The 24,592-nt window shown below is 39.4% G+C and overlaps 1 protein-coding gene across 2 annotated transcripts in view; it reads right to left on the bottom strand.

Moving 5' to 3' along the window:
* Nucleotides 1-7,032, bottom strand: part of SH3RF1 (SH3 domain containing ring finger 1) — a 1,302,561-nt gene extending 1,295,529 nt beyond the window's left edge. The window contains exons 1-3 of one of the 2 annotated variants that reach the window (XM_044062570.1): nucleotides 6,772-7,032; nucleotides 6,065-6,181; nucleotides 5,351-5,841 (exon numbers count right to left, since the gene is read on the bottom strand). In XM_044062570.1, the coding sequence (XP_043918505.1) occupies nucleotides 5,351-5,746 (396 nt within the window). In that variant the 5' untranslated portion in view covers nucleotides 5,747-5,841; nucleotides 6,065-6,181; nucleotides 6,772-7,032. The remainder of the gene's footprint in view (nucleotides 1-5,350; nucleotides 5,842-6,064; nucleotides 6,182-6,771) is intronic. The other variant, XM_044062569.1, reaches the window with a different exon arrangement.
* Nucleotides 7,033-24,592: the final 17,560 nt, after the last annotated feature.

Raw genomic sequence — 24,592 nt, 5'->3', positions numbered from 1 at the left:
ATGTAGACTGTCGGTAGGGATAGCAAGACCACCAGAAACAGGTACCAATGCCATTCCATCTTCAACATTAGCTTGATCCTAAATCATAATCATGGCAAAGCTAGACCCTATCTTGGGACAGGCTTATGTCAGAAAACAAACCAAACACACACACTCCCCAATTCATCCATAAACATTTTATTAGGATGGAGAAACCAGACACCTCCACAAAATCCATTGAGGACATACATACAATGCAAAGAAAGGGACCCCAGGAACCAAACCTGAGAAGTGCTGGGAGGCAGCATCTCTAACTGCTGCACTACTGTGCCACCCAAGTATGGATCCTTATTTAAAAAGCTGGAATTAAAGCATGTTACCAGCTTCCATAAGTGAAAAGGAAAAAAAATAAATACATAAAAAAAAAAAACACAATTTATGAATACTGGAAGCAGGAAAGATAAATTTACAAACTTAAACCAGCTACCAAAACAAAAGACTGAGTGCTTTTATCCATCTTTCTTCTAAAAGGACTTCAAACTGTACCAAACTAGACTTTAAAAGTACGGTCTAACAAAATCCTTGCTTTGGACGAAAGCACTCACAACCACTTGTTTTCCTGAATGCACAAAAATGTACATCTACAAATGGTACACTTTAAATATTCTCACACATTTGAGCATTTTAGGTAAAAACACCTTATTTCTTTTTGCGTTACATTAATGATGTACTCAAGAACAAAACTATATTCCCAGCGAGCAATCTGTGGGATATACAGGATAGTTAAAAAGCCTTCCCAAAGTAGATCACTCATAATACTGCCCAGCTGCATCTGGTCAGTTATAACTGAAAGCCCACTTCAGTAAGCTCCACAACATGAAGTGCACCACTGCACACAATTTTCCAAAGTATAATGTTAGCAACTAAGTTCTAATTAATTTTTTTCATGCTACAGCTACACAACTTACTGTAAACTACTGCTGGCAAACAGATGCAGAAAGGCAGATGTTGGCATGGGAATACAACAACCTCACCGCACAGACAGAAGTTACATACTATTATTCATACACATGTACAAACATATGAAAAAGGAGAAAAAAAAAGTTTTTTTCTGATGCAGACCCAGATTCTTGGCAACAATGCTGAATCTGATCAAAAACCACCCCCCAGAGCCATTATATATGGACATAATGTTCTGTATCATTGATGAGAGGACATGAAGTAATTAATGGCATAATTCTGTAAGCGGGTGGCATTTGCAGAATTAGCATCCAAGGCCATCTCAGGGAAACAGCCAAGGTTAATGGAAGCAGTAACAGAATTTGGAGAGAGCTAAATGAATAAATCAAATGTCCTAGGCCACATCTCTCCCCATGTACATGCTTTGGAAAACAATACTTAACTCAAAACAACTGTAACTCTTACATGCACCTACACCATACATACTAACTACCCAGGGAGACCTTATCCTCATAACTGCAAAATCCAGTTAATGATACATTACAAAGAATTTTGCATTAATCCGCAATTAAATCTGATAACATCAGTTATTTCTTATTCTCTATATTAAACTACCAAGATCAGATGCTATTTGCTCTTGTTAAAAAGCATTTCTGTAAGTTTTTTTTTTATTCTTCTTACATGACTTGCACAAACTTGCATAGTAAGCAAGTTAAGGAAACTCGCTACCTTAACCCACACTATACACCAACCCACACTATACACCTGTACTGTTTTATAACAAGTCTAATTATCAACTGTATTTTTGTACTGGACCTTTCCTCAACAGGTCTCTGTTAAAAAATGTTCTTCAGTCTAGCCAGGTAGGAAAACTACCAATAAATAATAATATGCGACCAGTCCAAAATAAAACCTATTAAAAATTACACAAAACAAACTCAGAACAGTAATATAAAAAAAAAAAAAAAAAAAAGATACCCACAGAAGAAAACTGCAACCTCTGTCACCAATTAGTCAGGAACTAGGACAATAATAATATGCAAATAAAGTTCCAATCTTCTTCTTCTTTCGGCTTTTCCCAGTTAGGGGTCACCACAACAGATCACATGTCCGCTCATGAGTGACAGTGGAGTTTTTACGGTGTCGAGTTGCCAGCCCGGCACCCAACCTTCCACAGGAGGATGCAAATAAAGTTCCAATTAAAAAAAAAAAAAAACCTTTCATTTTTATGTTCTTTGCCTCCCCCAGTTTAAAGAGAACAGAGATGATTAGATGAGACAAAAAAAAAATCTCAATCTTTAAAATTAACAAGGACGTTAAAAGAGAGAGTGGTTGATGGTCAGACTCAGACTTCTGCCTACACTGCCAGAGGAGGCCACTGCTTCAAAGATCTTAATTTACAACATTTTATCTTTACCACAGACCAATGACCTCTCTCAAAAACGTTTTAACCACTGAAAACCTGGTCCAGCCGCAGTTTTATGCTCTGGTACATGGGAGAGGAGATGCAAAGCAACGGTGAGCTCCATTACAGATACTCCATTTTCCTGAAGTCATTATCTTAGGAGTATCAGAAACAAGCTGTACTGCATAAAGACACTTAAATAAACCACATGACCCAGGTGCAGATCCAGCTAGTGCAGCTACAGCTGTATCAATGTGGTCCAGCTGTATTCCATCTGTACCACTCAAATCTGGGAGAAAAAAAAAACTCAGTCTTATTGCAGATTAATTTTTCAAGTAAAAGCATAATTATATCCAGAGATGTCACTGGTCCAAGCTGATCCAGTTTTATTGTTATATCACAGTAAATACCGACAAGACAAACTTGTGAGATTTGGTAGATCTGGTCAAGAAAAACTACAACATATGGGTCAGTAACACTTTAGATGAAGTCAGAAGTTTTGGGGAAGAGGAAAAGTACAGCAAGAATCTACTGATTAGTGTGTACTACAGCTTTTATCAGTGTTGAATGTTACTGCAGGGCTAAGGAATAAGGTTTGCTACATACAGGAAAGCACCAAGAAGAGTGCAACTGTACCAATAATGGGGGAATCCATTTTGGGAGGGGTCAGGAAGACAGAAAATGATCACAGTGTGTCATAATCGTTCCCAGCAAAATTAAGCTGCACGATGACAGAATACTAGCAATGGACAGATATAATGCTATTGTAAACTCCTAAGATATTATACAAATTGATCAGGCCGTATAAAATATTAGGGTCAGTTATACATAATGTGTCAACAGACAGACTATAAATATGAGCAGCAGCATTAACAGTCTGGTGAATGGAATGTGGTACCAGTGAGTACAAGGCACTAGGAATGAAAACACTGAGCAGAAAGAGAATAGAGATGTATTCACAACAATCATCATATGGGCTAGAAATGAAAAGGAAGGCCAACGGAAGAGGAGGCATAAGCACAATTCAGAACACTGGGAATATAAAAAGACCCTACAATACATTTCTGGAAGGGACTAACAGAATATGTATGGCTCTAGGAAGGGTGTAAACATGCTTTGGATTGGTGAAAAAAGGTGGGCCACAGGAGAGGCAAATGCACAAGTCTAACATGCCATCCAGTCAATTCTGAAGGACAAAAACATAACAGTAAGGGTTTACAAATAAACATTCACCTAGCCTCCAGAGTTTAGACAATTTAATCTCAATACCATTTTCTAATTTTTTACTTACTAATTCAAATGTTAGTCTCGCAAGTCCATGGAGATTATGTATGTTTGCCTTGGAACACAGAAGCATACAACTTTTTTTATTGTTGTTAGGACAGAATCACACTATAGGATAAATGTAAAAGCAAGTCTTTAAGTCCACCTAACAGTTAATATACACAATATATCTTTTCAAAGTATCCACTTGACAAAGAACACCCTCACAGCTCAAATTGCTTCTAAAAAAAAAATCAAGACTCAATAATGTAAGTTTGGAAGAAAAAGGAATCTGTTTAAAAGGTCCCCATAAGGTCCTGCAACAACCTATTTATATTATGTTCATTTCCTTATTTCTTACCTTCCAGAGCAAACAAAAATATGTTAACAGTCATAATATTCTGCATGTTCTAACAAAACAGAAATAAAGTATATCATTTAAACTCATACTGTGTATAATATCCAAAAAAAACAAATATAGTACGTCAAAGGCAAAACAAACTGGTACCATGCCATTTGGACTGTGACACAATGGAACAGCAGACCATTTCAGGCATATATCAAAATAAATAAAAGGTGCTTCTTCTACTGCTGCCAGCTTGTACTGCTAATACAAAAGGGATGACTAGAGGAGGCCAAACAAGATTCAATAAGCAAAAGACAGCAAAGGTCAAATGAGGCCACTTCTGATCAAAATCATGCACTTCTTGACAATCTCAGCAATCAGTGATGAAGCTGAAGTATTCCACTCCCTTCAAAACAGAAGGGATTAGCAATGCACATAAGAGCCTGGGTTTCATGGTATTCTCATGCTTGGACTTGCAGACTCAAGCCACTCTCTAAAATGGACATTACCTGAAAAAAAAATTATACTTATATATATATATATATATATATATATATATAAACCTACAACAGCACCAAGTAACAGTTTAGTGACTACTGTGCCAACAGAAAGACTGTAGCACACTAAAGACTTACCTAAATTAGCCAAATATAAGGTAAAACTGTGACTATCATTCCACATAACACACTTCCTATGGCTGACAATATACAAAAGCAAAAGAGCTCATTGCATCTAAAAGACAGCCAATCTCCTTTGAATGTACATCTTTCCAGAACAGAACTCATAAGTTAGAGACAGTCCATTAGCAAGCTATTTGAAAAGTAAGCATTATGACAGCACATCACAGATATATACGGATACCCGATACAGTTACTAGGAGGCACAGACAAATGAGAACAAGAAATGCAATAGTTCCAAGTTTCAGAAAACTGTGCATCTTCCAAGCTCATCCTCCTGGCTCAAATCTAAAACTTCAATGCATGTTACACACAAGGTGGCACATCTTGTCTCACAAAAGTACAAACACAGAACTTGTAAAAGCACATTATACAAGAACTCTCAGTAGACAGTGGTAAGGAAATTCAAGATAAATGATATGGTTAATTAGATGGCACATGGGACTGAAGGAAACACTAGTATGAAAGCTTAACTTTAACTATGCAAGTAATTCCAATAAAATACAAAAAAGAAGAAGATGGGATCTGTGTGACATGACAACACCAGTATAAACTGTACCCCTGACTACGCTAGTAATCTTAAAGCGCATCTAAACAAAGCACATCAGAGTTAAAGAAAAAAATAACTTGGTAGCACTCACCTTCTAATCAATAAAATAGAACATTTTAACCCTTGCACTTTTGTAGAGTATGAAAAAAAAACATCTAAAATAATATTACCTTCACTGGTGGACTCCTCGTCTGAATTCTCTGAAGCTGTCCTATATTCTGAGAACTTTGAGCATCCCTCATGCCACAACTTCCAGCAGTGTTGTTTGGAATCCTCAGAGAAGCAGTGTTGCTGCTCCCACTGCCACCAGCAAAACCAGATCGCCGTGGTCTTTGACGAATGCCATCAAGCAAACGCACAAGTAAGATATTGCTGGGCAATTCTTCAACACTACACTCAACCAAAGTTCTGCACTCTGGGCATCGCAGCTCACTGCGAGACGTAAGTATCCCCAACAAACATCGTTTGCAGAATGTGTGTTGGCAAGGCAGTACCTTTGCAGTGGCATCAAGTCTCTCAAAGCAAACTGGGCACTCCAGTAGGTCCAGCAAAGCAGACTCATCCATCTTTAAATTTGCTTTTCAGAAAACTCATAACAATAAGCAACATACATAGATCTCATCCATGTTCTTAAGGCTGGTTCTTCATGCCACCCCTTCTCCTGTGGGGGATATAGAAACAGTAGGTTACCTTTAACACCACCTCAAAAAATTAAGTATACATCACACAGAGAAAAAGAATAACCCTGTTCAGTTCAACATGTAACCAAAGAAATGATGAAAAGTATATCACACTTAAGACCTACAAGAGAAATAGTTAAATGAGCGTTATGCTATTTTTGCTAATAATTGACAGTACAGTAATAAATCAAAATTGTCACTTACGGCCACAAATACAACATGACAAGCAGATGATGTTCAGCATTAAGAGCGCACAATCGTATGCCCACGTAAAGGTTCATCTGCGAAATTTCAGTCAGCAACAGAAAAATATATCGCAATCTGAAAAATATGGTACACAACATAAAAATATACGTAGCCACTTTAGTGACTATAATAAACAAGAAAAAGCTTTTTTTTTTGCAAAATAGAGCAAGAAATACCTTCACTTAGTGGCAACAGCACACAACAGTAACCAGCATTTGTATATTAATGAGAATTTTTAACCGTTTCCGTTCCACTGACTGGTAATGGAAAGGCATTGGGAGACGGATACTGGACAACACTGGTCAGAATGCACCTAGGCAACACCCAGCTCGGACAACAGCTTAGGAGGATAGAGAGAGAACAATGTAATACAAATTAACCCATCACCTACTCGACTGACTGTAGTGGAATTATTACTCAAAATGTAGTTGGGAAGGACAACTAAAGTGTACTTAAACACTCAAACTGCACACCCAAGCCGAAACCGTCTGAATGGACGATATCAACTGATGGCTGGCCAGCTCACAAGGAAAGACTTCTGAACAAGGAGCAGCCAAAAGAAGCACAGCAAGGGACGTTTACAAGGCGACTAACTGCCCAGGGCCCCGTAACATACTTCAACATCGATCTTAAAGCAGCAATTCCACAAAAGATGAAGTACTTACAAACTTAATGTTGTGCCGGTAAGTTGACGGACCCACTCTCCTCTCCACATAGGATCACTGCCCCAGCTGTAGGATCAACATACAAATCACAGAGCTCCATCCGAGCTGTACCGCCAGCCGAACGCCTGTTGACGGACAGGGACGAATACCCAACCTCCCTCAACGCCCCCTGTCTCGTCATTGGCGGACAAGACTCAACACGTCGGACGTGCTGAGACTAGGACGAAGGACGGGTTTCTTACTGTGCGTTGCTATAGGCAGCATCACACACTTTTGATAGTAGATTTTAACCACCCTCTTCCCCTAGACACGTGGTTTATTCTCCCCTTTCGACTTTCTGTGAATGGGCGATGGTTTTCGTGTGTTAAAAGGTTGGGTGAGGCAGTGAAGACGGGGCAGCTTTCCGTTCCCGTTGTGGTCTGATAGCGTAACGTAAATTGCGTTTGCGTAGCGCCAACATTATATTCTTCATCTAAACAACTTGTTTAAATACTGTTTGTTTTGCAGGGTCTTGTACGGTCTGAATCTCTGGTATTTCTAGAAACATGACTTTCTTTTCAAGCGGATCTACTCCATCTGGTTAGTTTGCAGAGTAGGAAAAAAACTAACCAAAGTGACTTCCACAGTCAGCACTGATTATATATTGTTCGCGTACAGTTATGTAATACGCGTTGTTTTCTGTGAAAAATCCTTAATCTTGGTTATTTTATTGATGCTTTTTTGTTTAACTTGTCCATACCTCAAGTGTACCTCATTATGAGGAACGTACCTCATTTGGGTTCTTAAAAAGTTCATGTTCCTCAAAGTTCCACATTGAAAGAGTCTGTCACACATTCAGTGTTAGGAATTTTTTTAAGTGAAATCCATGGTAAATAGAAATTAATCATATTAATTCATTAAAGGATCTTCTTTATAAGTAAAATCAGCATATTTTTAACCATCCTATGACCTTCCTAGTTGAAGGTGTTGGTAAGCCTTTAGTATGTGTTCCACATTTTGCCTATTTGTTCCACGTTATGAAGTTGAGTGTTCCTCATTTTGGAGATGGAAGGTTGAGAGCTATGCATGTAGCATCAGGGTTCAGCAAGCAGCCTACTTGCATGTAATAGTGGAATGATCAGAGAAGGTTGTAGGTTCTATTCCCACACTACCTGCTGAGCGCAAGAATTCTAAGCAAAAGAAATTGGGAGTTGAAGACAAAGTACTAAATTCACAGAGAGATTTTAAATATTACTCTTTATGGGCATAGAAAGTTACCATAAAAATAATGCATAGTGTTAGCATGCAATTGCTGAAGGACATGAAGACTAAAACTCAAGTGTCTGTTCTTATTTAGCGAATTTCAACCTCAATGACGTGACAGAAAAGTACAAATTTTATATACAAAATATGAGACAAAATTCTGGACAGTTGAGAGATGAGTAATGTAGCAGCATATAATAAAAGAGTTGTTGAATTCCTGAGGCATTCTTTGGATGAGACCATAAAGTCTGAGTTGTTGGTAGCCCTGATGCCTGTAAAAGAGCCCCAGGACCTTGCCAAATTGCCAGTTTTTGTGAAGCACACAGTGAGACAAACTGAGTTAACAAAACTTAATAATGACTCCCGTTTTATAAGACATGTTCATAGGTTGGTACTAAGCTATCGGCCCTAGGGCCTATACAAGCCTAGCCATAACAATTCCCTGGCTATTTTTTCCAACAATATTTACTTCCCTGGACCCCTGTTTAGACTGATGTGATCCCCGGGGTGAATTTCCTATCTCCCATCCAACCGTCAAGGTTCCTTTTGAAGAGGGCCAAAGAGGCACTCTGCTTGACATGTATGGGCAGTCTATTCCAGAGTCTAGGGAGTCTCTGGGTCTGGAACCTATCCCTCCAGCATGTTTTGTTCATTGTGATGACAAGGTTTAGATCCCTGGAGCGTGTGGCTCTGAGGGATTGGGATTTCTTTAAGTGTAGCTTGTCCAACAGCTCTGGGTTTGACATGGCCTTGTATGTTAAGTAGAGATCGCCTCTGAGTAGATGATATGCGACAAGAGTATAGCTGGAGTTATTTTAGATGATCTGCATAGGGCATCTGCTTTAGGCCTGTGATTCTTTTAGTGAGGTATTTCTGCGGCCTTTTCAGTTGTTGCAGATGTCTTGAGAGGTGCATACCAAATGGGGAGTTGTATTCTATAATGGGTCTAATGAGGGATGAGTACAGTGGGACAATGACCTCTTTTTTTTCTAGATGAAAAGCCCTTAGTGATGAGGTGTGCCACATAGAAGGATTTCCTGACTGTTGTGGCGATGTGGTTATCGAAGGTGAGACCACTGTCCACCTATGTCCCTAAGTCTCTTATCACACTTTCGTGTTTAGTGTACTGCCGCCTATGTGGTAATTCACAGGTACATGTTTTTTCCCAAAGGGGATTACTATACATCTCTTGGCATTGAGCTTGAGCCCATGGCTATGACACCAAGCATCTGTTTCTGTAAGGCCCTTTTGTAGAATATCCACATCATTTGGGGATTCAATAATGGCTCCCAGTTTGCAGTCATCTCCGAACTTTGCTAGCCAGAGTCCCTTAGTGTTGGCCTGTACTTCAGAGAAGTAGATGTCAAGCAAGACCGGTCCCAGGACTGAACCCTGAGGTACTCCACTTGTCACTTGTCTGGAGCTGGATTTGGAGTCGGCTACTTTTATAGTGTGGGTTCTGTCAGTAAGCCAGTTGGCAACCCATCGAGTCATCCCCAGGATTAATGCCCAGCTTAGTAAGTTTATTTATGATTCCAGAGTGGGGGATGGTGTTGAAGGTCTTGGCAAGGTCCAGATAGGGTGTGTGGACCACCTTACCCTCGTCCACAGCTCTGGAGACTGATTCAAAGAAGTCATTCAGGTTCAGGAGACAAAATCGGCCCTTCACGAACCCAAACTGGGTGGGGTCCAGTGTTTGAAGGTTGCCATTGTCTTTGTTTATAAGTTCCTTGATAATACGTTCCATGGCCTTGCATATCAGGCTCGTCAGACTGATGGGGTGGTAGTTCCCAGGATCCATGGTGGATCCCCCCTTGTGGAGTGGGATAACTGTAGCTGTGCGCCACTCAGTGGGCACAAAGCCTGAGGTGAGGCTATGATTAAACATGATATTTAGGTGAGGTGCCAGTTCATTTTGTAGTTCATGTAGTACACAGCCCCGGATGTCGTCTGATCCCATGGATGCTGTATTCTTAACTTTGGAGAGTGTGGTTTTTACCTGTGTGACCGTTATTACTGGAATTTGGCAATCTTTCAGTATTGAGATGGGCCCTTTAGGGGGTGAGAGGGGGGTGAAGTTGGCACTGAATAGATCTGCCAGGATATTGGCAATATCCTTGGGATCAGTATATTTAATGCCATTCTGTTGTAGCTCAGAGCAGATCTGAACATTGCCGTTTAGATTCTTGACATAGCTATAGATTGCCTTGTGGTCGTCTTTGGAATCTTTGGCAATTTTATTTTCATAACTAGCTTTGGAGGATTTTATGAGGGATCTCAGCTTCTTACTGAGGCTGGTAAGGGAGTTTTTTGCATCCCGAGATTTTCCTCTTTTCTGCAACAGTTTCTTCTTTTTGTTGCACCGTTTGTTTATGGCAGGGGACCACCAGATTGTCTTCCTTTTTTATTTGGAGGAGAGCATCTTGGTTTTGTTTGGGATGGCATGATTCATGCATGAGTGGATGTGCTCGTACAGTGCCTTAGTGTAGGATTCAGCAATCCAACTTTCAGTTCCCGTCTGCATGGGTATCATGAAGTTTGTCACTTCTGACTTGAGTAGCATGAAGTTGGCTTTGGAGAAGTTTTTTACGTAGGTTTCCTTACTGGGGGGTGGAGAGGGATGTGGATGTTAAGGGTGATTAGCTTATGGTCAGACCTGACCAATGAGGGGGTGACCGTAGGTGTGGAGCATCGATTTCCCATGTTGGTAATGACCAGTTCTAGAATATTGGAGTCCCTGGTGGGACTATGGATTAGTTGATTCAGGGCATTGGCATTTATGAATTCCAAGAACCATTGGGCAAAGGTGTTGGTACACGAGTAGTTTTCCCAGTTAATGGCAGGGTAGTTGAAATCACCCAGTATTAGGGTGTTTGGTTGTATCTTAATATTTTCCAGTATGTTTAGAAAGGTGTAGTGAAAGTCTTGGGGCATGGTGGGGGATTTTGTAGCAAGCTACAATCTGGATTGCAGTCTTACCTAGTGTTAGTTGCACCTGGAGAATTTCGGACGCATTGTGTTGGGCAGCTAGCCTGGTGGTGTGAATATCCTTGGTGAATATGGACATTCCTCCACCTTTAGTGTTTCGGTCCTGGTTTGGTGGCCGAAAAGTGTGGTAAGAATTGGAGCCTGGTATTGCAGGGGTGCTCTCTGGAGCCTTGAACCAGGTCTCATTTACTGCACAGATATCAATGTTCTCCATTTTTAGGAGTTCCTCGAGAGAGTGCATTTTGAGGTTTAGACTTCTAGCATTGAGTAGCATTACCTTCAGATTTTGCATGCTTGTACCTGTTACGGTGGTGGTTTTGTCCTTTGAACTTTGCCTAAAAAAGGCACTATAGGGTCTGTCGATCATGTCGTCCCAGGCAGACAGATACTGGATCCCCCTTTGAATGACACAAGAAGCTTAGCCAGTTGTTGAAGTCAATCATTTTGCCCTTATACTGTGGTATCATACTGGGTGAAAGCAGGATGCTACTCAAGGCTAGGGTCATACCTGCCTGGGCCACATGATCCGAGAGCTCTTCCATGTCTCTTTTCATGTAGTCCAGGGAGGTACGTCTCAAGTCATTCACTCCAACGTGGACAATCAGACAGAATCATATTTGTACTTGTTCATAGGTTCATAGGTAGGTACTAGGCTATCGGCCCAAGGGCCTACGTAAGCCTAGCCAACAAGGTTCCTGGCTTACGCCATCCAAGAAAGTTATTTTCCTGTGCCACTGTCGAGCAGAGACACAGAAGTGATCCCTGGGGTGTATTTCCTATTTCCCATCCACTCATCAAGATTTTTCTTGAAGAGTGCTAATGAAGAACTTTGCTTGACATAGATGGGTAGCCTGTTCCAGAGGATGGGAAGTCTCTGGGACAGGAATCTATCCCTCCAGCATGTCCTGTTTATTGTGGTGACAAGGTTTAGGTCTCTAGAGCATGTAGCTTGGAGGGATTGGGATTTCTTTAGGTGTAGCATGTCCAACAGCTCTGGGCTTGACGTAGCTTTATATGTTAGGCAGAGATAACCTCGGAGTAGGCGATATGCTACAGAGTAAAGCTGGAGTTTTTTGAGGAGGTCAGTGTAGGGCATTTGTTTGAGGCCAGTAATCCTTTTTGTGAGGTACTTCTGTGACCTTTCCAGCTGCTGCAGATATCTTGTTAGGTACATTCCAAAAGGGGTGTTGTACTCTATAATGGGTTGAATGAGTGTCGAGTAGAGGGGAACAATTACCTCTTTTTTCCTGGAAGAGAACCCTTTTATGATGAGGTGTGCCACGTAGAAGGACTTCCTGACTACTGTGGCGATGTGACTATTAAAGGAGAGACTACTGTCCACCTGGGTCCCAAGGTCTCTTATCACACATTCGGTGTTAAGTAGATTGCTGCCTATGTGGTAGTTCATGGGTACAGAGTTTTTACCAAAGGAGATGACACTGCACTTTTTGGCATTGAGCTTGAGGCCATGGCTCTGACACCAGGCATCTGTCTCAGCGAGGCCCTTCTGTAGGATGTCCACATCATTTGGGGACTTGACTATAGCTCCTAGTTTGCAGTCATCTGTGAACTTTGTTAGCCAGAGGCCTTCTGTGTTGGCCTGTAATTCAGAGAAGTAGATACCAAACAGGAGAGGTCCCAGGACGGAACCCTGTGGTACTCCACTTGTCACTGCTTTGAGGTCAGATTTTGAGTCTGCAACTTTTACAGTGTGGGTTCTGTCAGTGATCCAGTTGGCAACCCATCTTGTGACGTAGGGATTTATACCTAGTTTAGTGAGTTTAGCTATAATTCCAGAATGGGGGATGGTGTTGAAAGCCTTGGCAAGGTCAAGATAGGCTGTGTGAACCACCTTACCCTCATCTGCAGCTTTGGTGACTGCCTCAAAGAAGTCGATCAGGTTCAGGAGGCATGATCTGCTTTTCACAAACCCGAACTGGGTGGGATCCAGAGTTTGGAGGTTACCAATGTCTTTGTTTATGAGTTCCATGATGATACGTTCCATGGCCTTGCAGACCAGGCTCGTCAGGCTAATAGGTCGATAGTTCCCGGGATCATTGGTGGCTCCCCCTTTGTGGAGTGGGATAACTGTTGCTGTGCGCCATTCAGTGGGCACAAAGCCTGATGCGAGGCTATTATTGAACATGGTGCTTAAGTGGGGAGCCAGTTCGTTCTGAGGTTCGTGTAAAATGCAGCCTGCAATGTTGTCCAGTCCCATAGATGCTGTGTTTTTGGCTTTAGAGAGTGAAGCTTTTTCCTGCGTAGTTGTGATTACAGGGACTCTGCATTCGTCCTGCATAGATATGGGCCCTTTAGGGGGTGAGGGGGGTAAAGTTAGCACTGAAACTATCTGCCAGGATGTTGGCAATATCAGTTGGTTCTGTAATTTTCATGCCGTTGTGCTGTAACTCAGAGCAGATCTGGATGTTGCCATCGAGATTCTTGACATAGCTATAGAATGCTTTGTGGTTGTCCTTAGAATTAGTGCTGATTTTGTTTTCGTAGCTAGCTTTGGAGGATCTTATAAGGGATCTCAGCTTCTTACTGAGGCTGACCAGGGAGCTCCTCCACTCATGGGATTTTACTCTCTTTTGCAACAGTTTCTTCCTTCTGTTGTACAGTTTGTTTATGGCAGGGGACCATTTTTTTGTTGTGGAATGACTTGAGTGCATGCGTTATGTGGTGGATAGATAGCATGATAGATTCATATCCCAGTGTATCCCTCACCTCTGGAAAAAAACTTTCACTACATGTCAAGCAGAGTAACACCCTTGCCACCTTCAAGGTACACATAGATAACTAAACAGTCTCAAATTCTCTACTTGTCTATCTTGTTCTGTTCTCTTTGAGACTACAGGGACATTTTGAATAGTTTTTTTCGCTTTGCTTGAAATAGTCTGTGGACTGTTTGCCTACTACTTACCTATGAACTCTTATGTTCCTGCTTTGCTTGCTAATCATGTTAAGTGTTGACAGTATGAATTCGTTAGCCTGGCTGTTATATTTAATGGTTTTTTTTGTGTTTTATTTTTTGTACTTTAATATTGTTTTTTGCATGTACCTTACTTTTCAGAATTAAAATACTGAAAATGGGTATTTGTGGTTAACTCTATTTAGTATGTTTTTTCAGACCTTTGTGGTGTATGTGCAGTTATTATCCACTTTAAGCTGGTTATGAACTCTTACACATCATTCACTGCTATTTCTACTGTGCTATCTATGTATGGAGTAGTTTCTCATCCATTGAACTGCACATATTCTGCTTTAGCTACTGCTGCTGTCCTTTTTGTGTTGGGGTTGCATGTTAAAGCTGTTAAATTATTTAAGGTACTTGAATTGTATTAACACCTATACTTAGCAGAGAAGATCTGCAAAATTTAAATAAATTCAACACTTGTATCAATCACACTGGAAGAAATAGGTGAAGAAATAATGGACGTTTAAGTATTTTGAATGTAGTTAATATGAAAATCTAGTCTTTGGAACAACACTGCAGAAGACTGGAAGTTGCTTTTGTTATAAATGGTATTACAAATGAAGACAGAAAAGGGCCTTCCTTTGCTGCGTTTATGGAGTTGAAACTTATTGGAAAGTATCCTAAATCCTGAAAAAGCCAGTGTGAAGATATGGATATATCTGATAAATTTATTACAGAATCCTTTTAATTCTAAACCTGATATTTATTACAGAATCATATCAGTTGCAAACTTACTGAGATACTAAGTTATAGAAACCTCAGTCTCATTCTTGAAGGCCATCTGAATCAGTTACTATGGATGACTGGAGGAAATAATTGCAAGACTGTAATTATGGAGAGACATTATGGCAAAGCCTGAGCTGCAAAAATGTATCTGGAATAAATTATAAACACATTCAAAGAAAACTATTATCAGAAAATAACATGACATTTGAAAATGCCTTAAATACCATCTTAACATTGGAAACAGCAAACACAATTGCACATTATTAATAAGTTAGAAAATTGGTAGTAGTACGCAGCAAAGAAAAAGGTTATGGTCCAAAAAGTATTAAATGCAGCATACCAAGGCTTCTTGGTAAACCGTGTGTAGTGAGTTGAAAATAGTTTAATATTAACTGTGCATATACTGTTCTTTCTTAAAAAAAAAAGAAAGTATAGATAGTCTAAACATATTTATTTTCTATTGACTGGATTAATGCCACTAGGACTATGGTATCAGAAAGACCCAAGGTGGTGGTAGTATTGATAGGACACATGAGAAATTTTGCCAGGGCACTGTGAAAATTCTCCTACTGTATTGCTAGGATACTACAGTGTGTGTTTTGTGGCAGCAGGGAGTAAGCAAGAGAAGGCTGTAGTGGACGAACTTTTCTCAGAAGATGTTGTTGTGACTATATTAAGCTCTGAAGGAATTAATACAGAGCAGAGGCTTTTATTTGCTGACCAACCAGCAGACAAGGAGGCTGGAAAAATTTATGCCCAGAAATTGTTCAAACAAGAAAAATGTAGATTTTCCAAACTCAGATGACTTCAGTGTAGCGCTGATTTAGATCTGACTTTACAATTGAGTGGCTTCAGCCGTGTACTTTTACAATTCCCTGAGGTAAGAGGTGAGTCTGAAAAAGCCACAGAAAGCTGAGATCCTTCTTGAGAGCAGCATGAGCAAATCCATTGCAGCATCAGGTAACCAAAATTCTGGGACTGGAGCAGAGATAGTCTCTATTATGATGTAGATATTTGCAAGTATAGGCCCTCATTGACAGATTCCAGTTTTGGAATGAAGTAGCCACACACTTTGGATTACAGTTCCCTCCCAGTGCAGGTGCTTCTTCATTTTTCTGCAGAAGTAATACATGTATGCTTAGAAACCGAGCCTACAGTCCAGATGGCAGCTGTTAATTTAAAGAAGAAAATAGGACACCTTCACTTTTTTTTAAATTTATAAATACAGGAAAATCCATGTATTAACAAAAAAGTGTTTCTGAGACTGAATTATGTTTGGAATTAATAAATCATTGCAATGTTATTCAACCTTTGAATAAAGTTAAGGATAGATATGCAGTTTGTACTGGTAGAGTAGAAATGGGTGGTTGACTTTTATAATGAAAATGGACATTTAAAGCCTATGGACAGTCAAATATATGTGGGTTTAAGTAGGTGCAGTTTGTGATATGCAGGACAGCTAAAGTTATGTTTGTATGCATGTGTTTATGGAAATCGGGCATTTTAAGAAAATTTGTCTTCAATGAATGTGTAACAAATGTGGAAAATCGGGACATAGTAAGAAAGACTGTGCTAAACAATGTACTAGATGTAGGGGAGGTGACCAGTTTTTGTCAGTTTTTCCCCAACAGTAATCAAGAGGAAACTGTAATGTGTGGAAAACATTTATCCTATATAATCGCTTGTTTCCGAACCACAGCACGTTGAGTTTTCACAGAGGAAGCACTACTCAACCTGCAGTTGTGGAAGGCCTTCCTAGGAATTCTGTCATTATGCAAAATAAAGTTTTGGCCTTAGCTATGAATGCAAAAAAATGGTAATAGTGAGAAAAGAAAATACTGATGAAGAGAGTTTAAATAAGGGTGGTAAGCCTAAGAGGAAACAATGGTTTAAGGGGCATGACAGACATAAAGCATGAACATGTTGAGATGTATTGTTAATAGCTGGATCGCACAGACACGATGACTGAGTATAGCAAACTAGATAAAGCGGCTGCACAGTACTGTCTGCTTATTTTGAGATGTTAGAGGTGTGTCAGCCTGACACAATTTTAGTGGTAGACACAGAATGCAGAGGTTATAAACGGAGAATCCATAATGCTTGTGCAGTTAAGTTACAACTAAAAATAAGTTATGACAGAAGTTAAAGAATATGAATGTGCACACATTTTTGGGGGGTGGCTAACTCTAGTTTAATAAATATAAAAGAAGAGAGAAGAAAGCTAGAAGGGCCAGGTATAAGGTTACATAAGGAAATGATAGTATATAGACGATACTTGAGAGACCCCATGGGCCCTACTTATTCTTTATTATTTACCTTCCACAAAAATCGATTTTATTTTTTTCTAGTAGCAATTTATTTAAAAAAAGGAAATTTACTATCCTACTACTTTTCAGATCACAAAATTTTATTGGTGAATTAGTAAATTAGATAGTAATAAGTAGAGCCAGGATTATTTAAAACAAGATATATTTCTTTTTACAATTACAATATCAAACTATATACTGAAGAAATATGTAGAGAACATTTAGAGTTGCACATTGCTTTATTCATCTTGTATGAAATTGTGAGTTTATTTAAAGAACATGTTAATTAGAGAACATGAGTGGAGATTGCAAGAAGAGAAATAATGGGGGATTAATAGATATACTCACTCCATGTATCAATATAATGACAATTTTAAATCAACGAGGTGTAAAACTAGTAGGACAAAAAAGTCTGAGTGGAAAGTAGAAAGAAAGTGCAAAAATTGCTGTGGCAACAATGGTATTGGTGAGGCAGAAGATATTTTACCAGTTGACTTGGATAAAAGAAAAAAGTGAGTTATATGGAAGGATTTGTTGCTGGATGAGGAAAATTTGTTTCTAACATGGTAGGCATATTGCAAGGAATGCATAATTAGTGCACACCAACATTTTAAAAGGAAAGTTGTTAAATGAAGACAGAGATATAAAGAAAACTGTTTCACCTGAATATTTGCAAAATTTGAGAAATCTTTTAAATTAATGGAGCTAAAGATTGTATTATATTTCATTAATGTTTCATCAACACTTGGTGAAGATGGAATTCCTTGTTTTTATTGACAGACTTTAATACATTGATAGGTTCATACATTTTTACTAGGTGAGCAACCATGAGGGCCTTTTTAAGCCTAGCCATCCATCGCAAATCTCTGGCAAGTTCTTGTACCATTGATAAGTGTATGCAGGAGTTTGAGAAATGAAACATTTATAAGCAGTGGCCTGGGAGATGAGCCATTTGAAGGCTGTCTGTGTCCATTAGAGGCATAGGTGTCAAACCAGGGATTAATTTCCTTTTCCCCATCCAGTTGTCAAAGTTACACTTGAACTAGGTCAGGGAGGAACTCTGCTTCACATGGATGGGGAGCTTATTCCAGGCAAGTCTTTAGAAGGGGTAATTCTGCTGCTGTTTTTGTGGTTATCAGGAGGTCCATCAGAGCAGGGTCTGGCAATGCCTTATATGCTAGGCATAGACCTCCCCTCAGCATAAGCAATAACCTGGCTTTAGAATCAAACCTGTACCTTGTGTGTCTGAAGTGAAGAGCTTAACTATTATGCTAAATGCACAATTAGATTGTCAGTCTAAGTGTTTGTTACAAGTTTTTAATACATGGATTGTTTAAGGAGTGGGTATAACTATGTAATTAGCTTTACAGGGCAATTGAAAAATAATTTTGGAAAGGAAAAGAGAAAGTAATTTCAAACAAAGTTATTTACACTATACTTTTCTTTGTCAGAGATGACATTTTTAGTTCTTCTGTAAGTAACACAAGCACAGTCAAATGATCTTAACATGCATCCAAACTATTTACATTTCAAAAACAATTGTTCATAGGTAGGTACTAGGCTATCTGCCCGAGGGCATTTATAAGCCTAGCCAGAGTGTGTCAGCTTTCGCTGCCCCATTGATTAATTAACTGAGCCTCTGTCAAGAAGAGCCAATGAAGTGATCCCAGGGGTGTATTTTCTGTTAACCATCCACTCGTCAAGGTTTCTCTTGAAGAGTTTTAGTGAGGGGCTCTGTCTAATGTAGTTTGGAATTTTGTTCCAAAGCATGGGGAGTCTCTGTGACAGGAATTTATCCTTCCAGCATGTTCTATTTATTGTTGTGGCAAGGTTTAGCTCACTAGAGCACGTGGCTCGCAGTGACTTGGATTTCTTTAGGTGGAGCATGTCCATCAATTCTGAGTTGGACATGGCTTTTTAAGTCAGGCAGAGATCACCTCTGCGTAAGTGATATGCCACTGAGTACAGACGGAATTTTTTTCAGTCGGGCTGCATAGGACATATGTTTGAGGCCAGTAATCCTCTTGGTGAGGTACATTTGTGGTCTTTCCAGCTGTTGAAAGTGTCTTGTGAGGTACATCCCAAATGGGGCATTGTACTCTATGATGGGTCTGATGAGTGACGGGTAGACGGGCACTATAACATCTTTATTTCTACATGCGAACCCTTTAGTAATTAGATGGGCCACATAGAAGAATTTCCTAACTACTTTGGCAATATGATTGTCAAAGGAGAGATTACTATCTACATGGGTCCCCAGATCTCTTATTACCTCTTCTGTATTAAAGGGGCTGCCACCTATGTGGTAATTTGTGGGTGTTTTATTTTTCCCAAACGGGATGACTATGCATTTTTTGGCATTTAGCTTGAGGCCGTGACTTTGACACCAGGTGTCTGTCTCAGTAAGACCCTTTTGGAGGATGTCCGTGTCAGCCGGAGAGTCAATTATGGCTCCCAGTTTGCAGTCATCAGTGAACTTGGTTGGCCATAGTCCTTCTGTGCTTGCCTGTAATTCTGAGAAGTATATGCCAAAGAGTAGGGGTCCCAGGACCGAGCCTTGCGAGACACCACTTGTGACTGGTTTAGAGTCGGACCTGGAGCCCACTATTCTTACTGTGTGAGTTCTGTCTGTAAGCCAGTTGGCAACCCATCTCATGATGTAGGGGTTTATGTTCAGGCTGGTGAGTTTTTCTGTAATACCCGAGTGGGGAATGGTGTCGAAAGCCTTGGTGAGGTCAAGGTAGGCTGTGTGAACCACCTTTCCCTCATCTATGGCCTTGGTGACTGTCTCGAAGAAGTCAACCAGGTTTAGTAGGCATGATCTGCCCCTAACAAAGTCGAACTGTGATGGGTCAAGTGTTTGGAGGTTTCCAATGTCTTTTTTAATGAGTTCCATGATGATGCACTCCATAGCCTTGCAGACCTGGCTAGTCAGGCTTATGGGACAATAGTTACCAAGGTCAGTTGTGGCCCCTCCTTTGTGGAGCGGAATAACCATTGCTGTGCACCATTCTATGGGCACGTAGCCTGTGGAGAGGCTGAGGTTGTACAGCGTGTTTTGGTGGGGGGTTAGTTTGTTCTGTAGTTCGTGCAAGATGCAGCCTGGGACACCATCTGGCCCCATTGATGCTGTGTTTTTGGATTTTGAAAGGGCTGTTTTCACCTGTGCATCTGTGATTTCCAGGAGACTACACTTTTCCGGTATTGTTGTGGGCCCTTTTGGGGGTGAGAGGGGGGTGAAGTTTGCAGTGAATCTATCTGCCAGGATGTTGGCAAAATCATTAGGTTCAGTATAGTTTGTGATATTTTGCACTAGCTCAGTGCATATCTGCGAGTTGCCACTTAGATTCTTAACTTAGCTAAAGAAGGCTTTGTGGTTATCTTTTGAATCCTTGGCTATTTTTCTTTCGAAGTTAACCTTGGATGATTTTATAAGGGACCTTAGTTTCCTACTGATACTGATCACTGATGTCTTTCCTTCTTGGGATTTGCTTTTTTTTCTGAACTAGTTTCCTCCTTCTATTGTATAGCCTGTTTATGGCAGGGATCCACCAGACTAGTTTCCTTCTCTTAGAGGAGTGAGTCTTGGTTTTCCTAGGGATGGCACCATCCATGCATCCTTGTAGGTGCTCATAGAGTGCATTTGTAAAGGTTTCTGCATCTTTGGCAGCATTATCCTTTAGCATGGGGGCTGTGAAACTTACTGCCTCTGTCTTAAGTAAAGTGAAGTTTGCTTTAGAAAGGTTTTTTACTGTGGTTTCCTTAGTTGGGGGTGGTGGTGGGGTGTGGACATCTAGAGTGATTAGTTTATGGTCTGATCTAACCAGTGACGGGTTGACCACCGGTGTCGAACACCTGTTGCCCATGTTGGTGATGACCAGGCCCATTATGTTTTCACCTCTGGTAGGGGAGTTTACCAGCTGATCCAGGGCATTTGAATTGTTGAATTCCAGGAATCGCTGGGCCTGGGGGTTTGTACTCGAGTAGTTTTCCCAATTAATGGTAGGGTAATTGAAATTGCCCAATATCAGGGTGTTCAGTAGGACCTTCATGTTTTCCAGTGTCTCCAGAAAGGTGGAGTGGTGGTCCTGGGTCATGGAGGGTGATCTGTAGCAGGCCACAATTTGCATTGCAGATTTGCCCGATGTTAGTTGCACATGGATGATCTCAGAGGTATCATGCTGTGCCACTAACCTGGAGGTGTAGATATCCTTGATGAATATGGATAGACCCCCTTCTTTTGTGTTTTGGTCCGTGTTCTGTGGCTGAAACGTGTGGTATGAGTTGTAGCCCTGTAGTGCTGGGGTGCTCTCTGGAGCCTTGAACAAGGTTTCAGTTACTGCACAGATGTCGACGTTCTCCATAGTGAGGAGTGCTTCGAGCGCATGCATTTTGAGATTTTAAACTCCTAGCATTATTCTTAAACACTTTCAGTTATTTAATTCTTTTTAGGGTCAGTCTATTCTTTAGCAATTTGTTCCTTCATTATCATTGTTATAGATAACTTTTTTTATGGATGCATTTCTTCTCAAATTTAATACACCATTTTACAATTGCAAGGATTTAGGCTTTATTTCAACAAAGTTACAAGCTTCTCCCATGTTTTGTTTTTGAAAGTACTTCCATAAGCATGCACCTGATATTGCTTTTGGTCAAATATCCTTAAGAATTATTTAAAGGAACTAGTCAGTTATAATAAAAAATACAGTAGTTAATACTTATTATCCATTCCGCGTGACTTTTCCTCAATTTTTCCCTTATCCCCTTCTGGCCATCTAAACTATTTTCATGAGAACCAGACATTCTTTTTGTGTTAAGCGCAGGTCTTTACTAAAGTTTAATTCTAGTAGGTTGATTCACATTTTGGAAACTCTCTTCTGTTGTTACCCAGTTCGGAGAACCCTAGATAAAATCTTTTTGTGCTATTCTCACATTTTCTACATCCAGTTAGTTAATTTGCTTTGATTCCTTCTTCTTGGTTTATGTATCTTCCTTTCCTGTAATTCAAGATCTTTTATCAATTGCAGTATTTCCCTTACTTATTGTATTCTGGGCTTTTCCCTTAATTTCTGTTTTCATGTAATACTTTTCTTAGCCATTATAAGCAATACAAAAAGATGTGTTTTTTTAATAGGGGTAGGTAAATCCATCTTTCCCCAACACAATGGCATAATTTCCTTCGTTAGTTAAACTTTTACACCCATGAGATTACTTGTAGTTTCTTACAAGTCCCTTTGGTAACTTTTTAGCTCTATAAAATACCAGACAACATGTTCTTATATCCCTCTTACGTCTGTTTTATATCTCCAGAATTTATCATTGGCCATTGGGAACATTCTTGAGAACCTCACAGAACTAAATAAGTACTTGTACAGGCACTTTCAGCCCAAAAATCTAAAGTTCCTAGATTCGGTAATCTGTCTAGGGACTGTACATATCTCTCTGCACTCCTCCTTCATGTGTTCCTCACCCAGAGTCTTTCTCCATGCTGATTTCAATGATGCTTTTTCATGGGCTCAATCTCTATTAATTAATCCCTTATATGCTCCAGTGAGTAAGGATTTTAATTTGAAATGCTTTGGTTTTGCTTCCTTTAGGTAATCCACTAACAATGGCCTGCCCTGAACATCTGATTTAAGACTTGGGTTTTGCCTTACCTAGCTTGATGATCCTCTATAAAGTAGATGATCTCTTTCAATAATCCCAAAGGTTTACTTGGCTTCATCTCATCCAATTTCTTTGTTTTGTTCTAAGAACTGTTCCAGTTTCTTATTTTCCAGAACTAGGCTACTGAGTCATTTTGACCATGCATTTCCTTATAGTGTTGGTATCCAGTTGAGAGAATCAGTTTTTCCCACTTACCTAGTTCATGTTTCTTAAGGATCCTCACCATGTTGGTATTAATATATTTGAGAAAGCAGTGTTCCATATGGTCTTTTACAAGTGCTTTACAGGCTTGTGTTGGTTTCTTGGTTTCTAAAGATTCCTTATGGTCCAGCTACATACCTTTCCATTTTGGCAAATCGCTAGACTGCTTCAGATATAACAGATGAAACTGCATGGGTTTGTCATATTTTTTTAGCATCCCCACTCCTCCTTCATAGTACAGCATCATTAATCTGCCCCAATTCACTATCCCAGTTTTATTCTCCCATATAAAGTCTTTTAATGCTTTTACTAATTTTGTTCACATTTCCTCTTTGGATTGATAAAAATATGGCTGTCCTAGATATAATATCACGAGCACCAAAAATATCTTAATGGTCTGTTTCTTGCTATGTAAGTCCATTCAAATCATTCTCCATGTTCTTATTTTAATAATCTTTTTTTTTTTTTTTTGCATTGTCTCCTGCCACATATCATGCTGTTTTCCCCCCTCATTTTGTTTCAGCCAAATCCTTAAGTATATTATTTTTTCTCAACCCCCACAAGAAGGAGTAATCCTGAACTAGTGAAAAAGAGGGCACATAATTCATAGTTTTAACCTTAGTTTTTGTCTCATTAGTTTTATAACTGGATAGTTTGCAATAATTATTTAGTATTGTGAATAGCTTATAAATATCTGATAAACAACATAACACCAGCAACTAAGATGAATGGTTTGCTTAGAAACATCCAAGAAATAACTGTTACTAAAATAAAATAAGTGAACCAAAACACGACCAGAGTAAAAGGATAAAACATATAATGTTTAATAAAATAGTAAGCGCTTTTGTGGGTTAACCTCCTGCTTCTTCAGACCAGAAAAACAGTTCACAAATTTTTAATTAATAAAATACATTCATTCAAAAGAAACCAGCCAATATGAATGAACAATCAGTTAATCGTTTCATAGTGTCTCACTAACGGCAAGTCAATTATGCTTTAAAATATTTATTATGTAAAACCTTTCATAATTGTATAATCAAGCATATGCCTGGAACATTTCTTATACAACAAGCTACAATGAATTAAAATGTTTAAAGACATTACATCAACGATTGCCTTAAGAGCATTTATATCCGTACTGCGTAACTTTTAATTATTTTACATGAAACACATAGCGCCTGCCCTAATATCATAAAACTGCTTCAACTCACTCCATAAATCTTGGATCATCTTGAATATATTTGTAGTTCATGTTCCATAAGATGAGATAAAACCATTCTAACATAACGAAAAAGTTTGTAGAACCACTTCTGTGCATTCCCGGAAATGCTAGGTGACATCAGAGAAAACAACTCCATAGTTACAAAATTACTAAGCAACTTCTGTGAGGAGTCGGTATTCTAATCTTAACTTGCTATAATAAATGTTTCAAAAACAATGTGTAAACTCCACTGATGAAATACGTATTTAACAGTTAAAGAAACTATAATTATTGGTAGAATGCACACCTTTAAATGAATGCATGTGCTTAATAATATAAGACATTGTGTTATTATTAATAAGTACACAAATTATAAGCTTACATTGAACTCATAAAAACAGTGTCTAAATTCACCTAACTAGAATATATTATCTAGTCAACATTATAAATGTCTTTTCCTTTACAGTTCGTTTTTAGGGTGTACCAGAAAAATGGAAATGACAAGACACATCA

Source organism: Protopterus annectens, chromosome 2.part1, assembly GCF_019279795.1.
Source record: "Protopterus annectens isolate FY-2018-M chromosome 2.part1, PAN1.0, whole genome shotgun sequence".
NCBI lineage: Eukaryota > Metazoa > Chordata > Ceratodontiformes > Protopteridae > Protopterus > Protopterus annectens.
The sequence above is the reverse complement of the archived record's forward strand: the minus strand, read 5'-3'. Positions and strand labels throughout refer to the sequence as shown.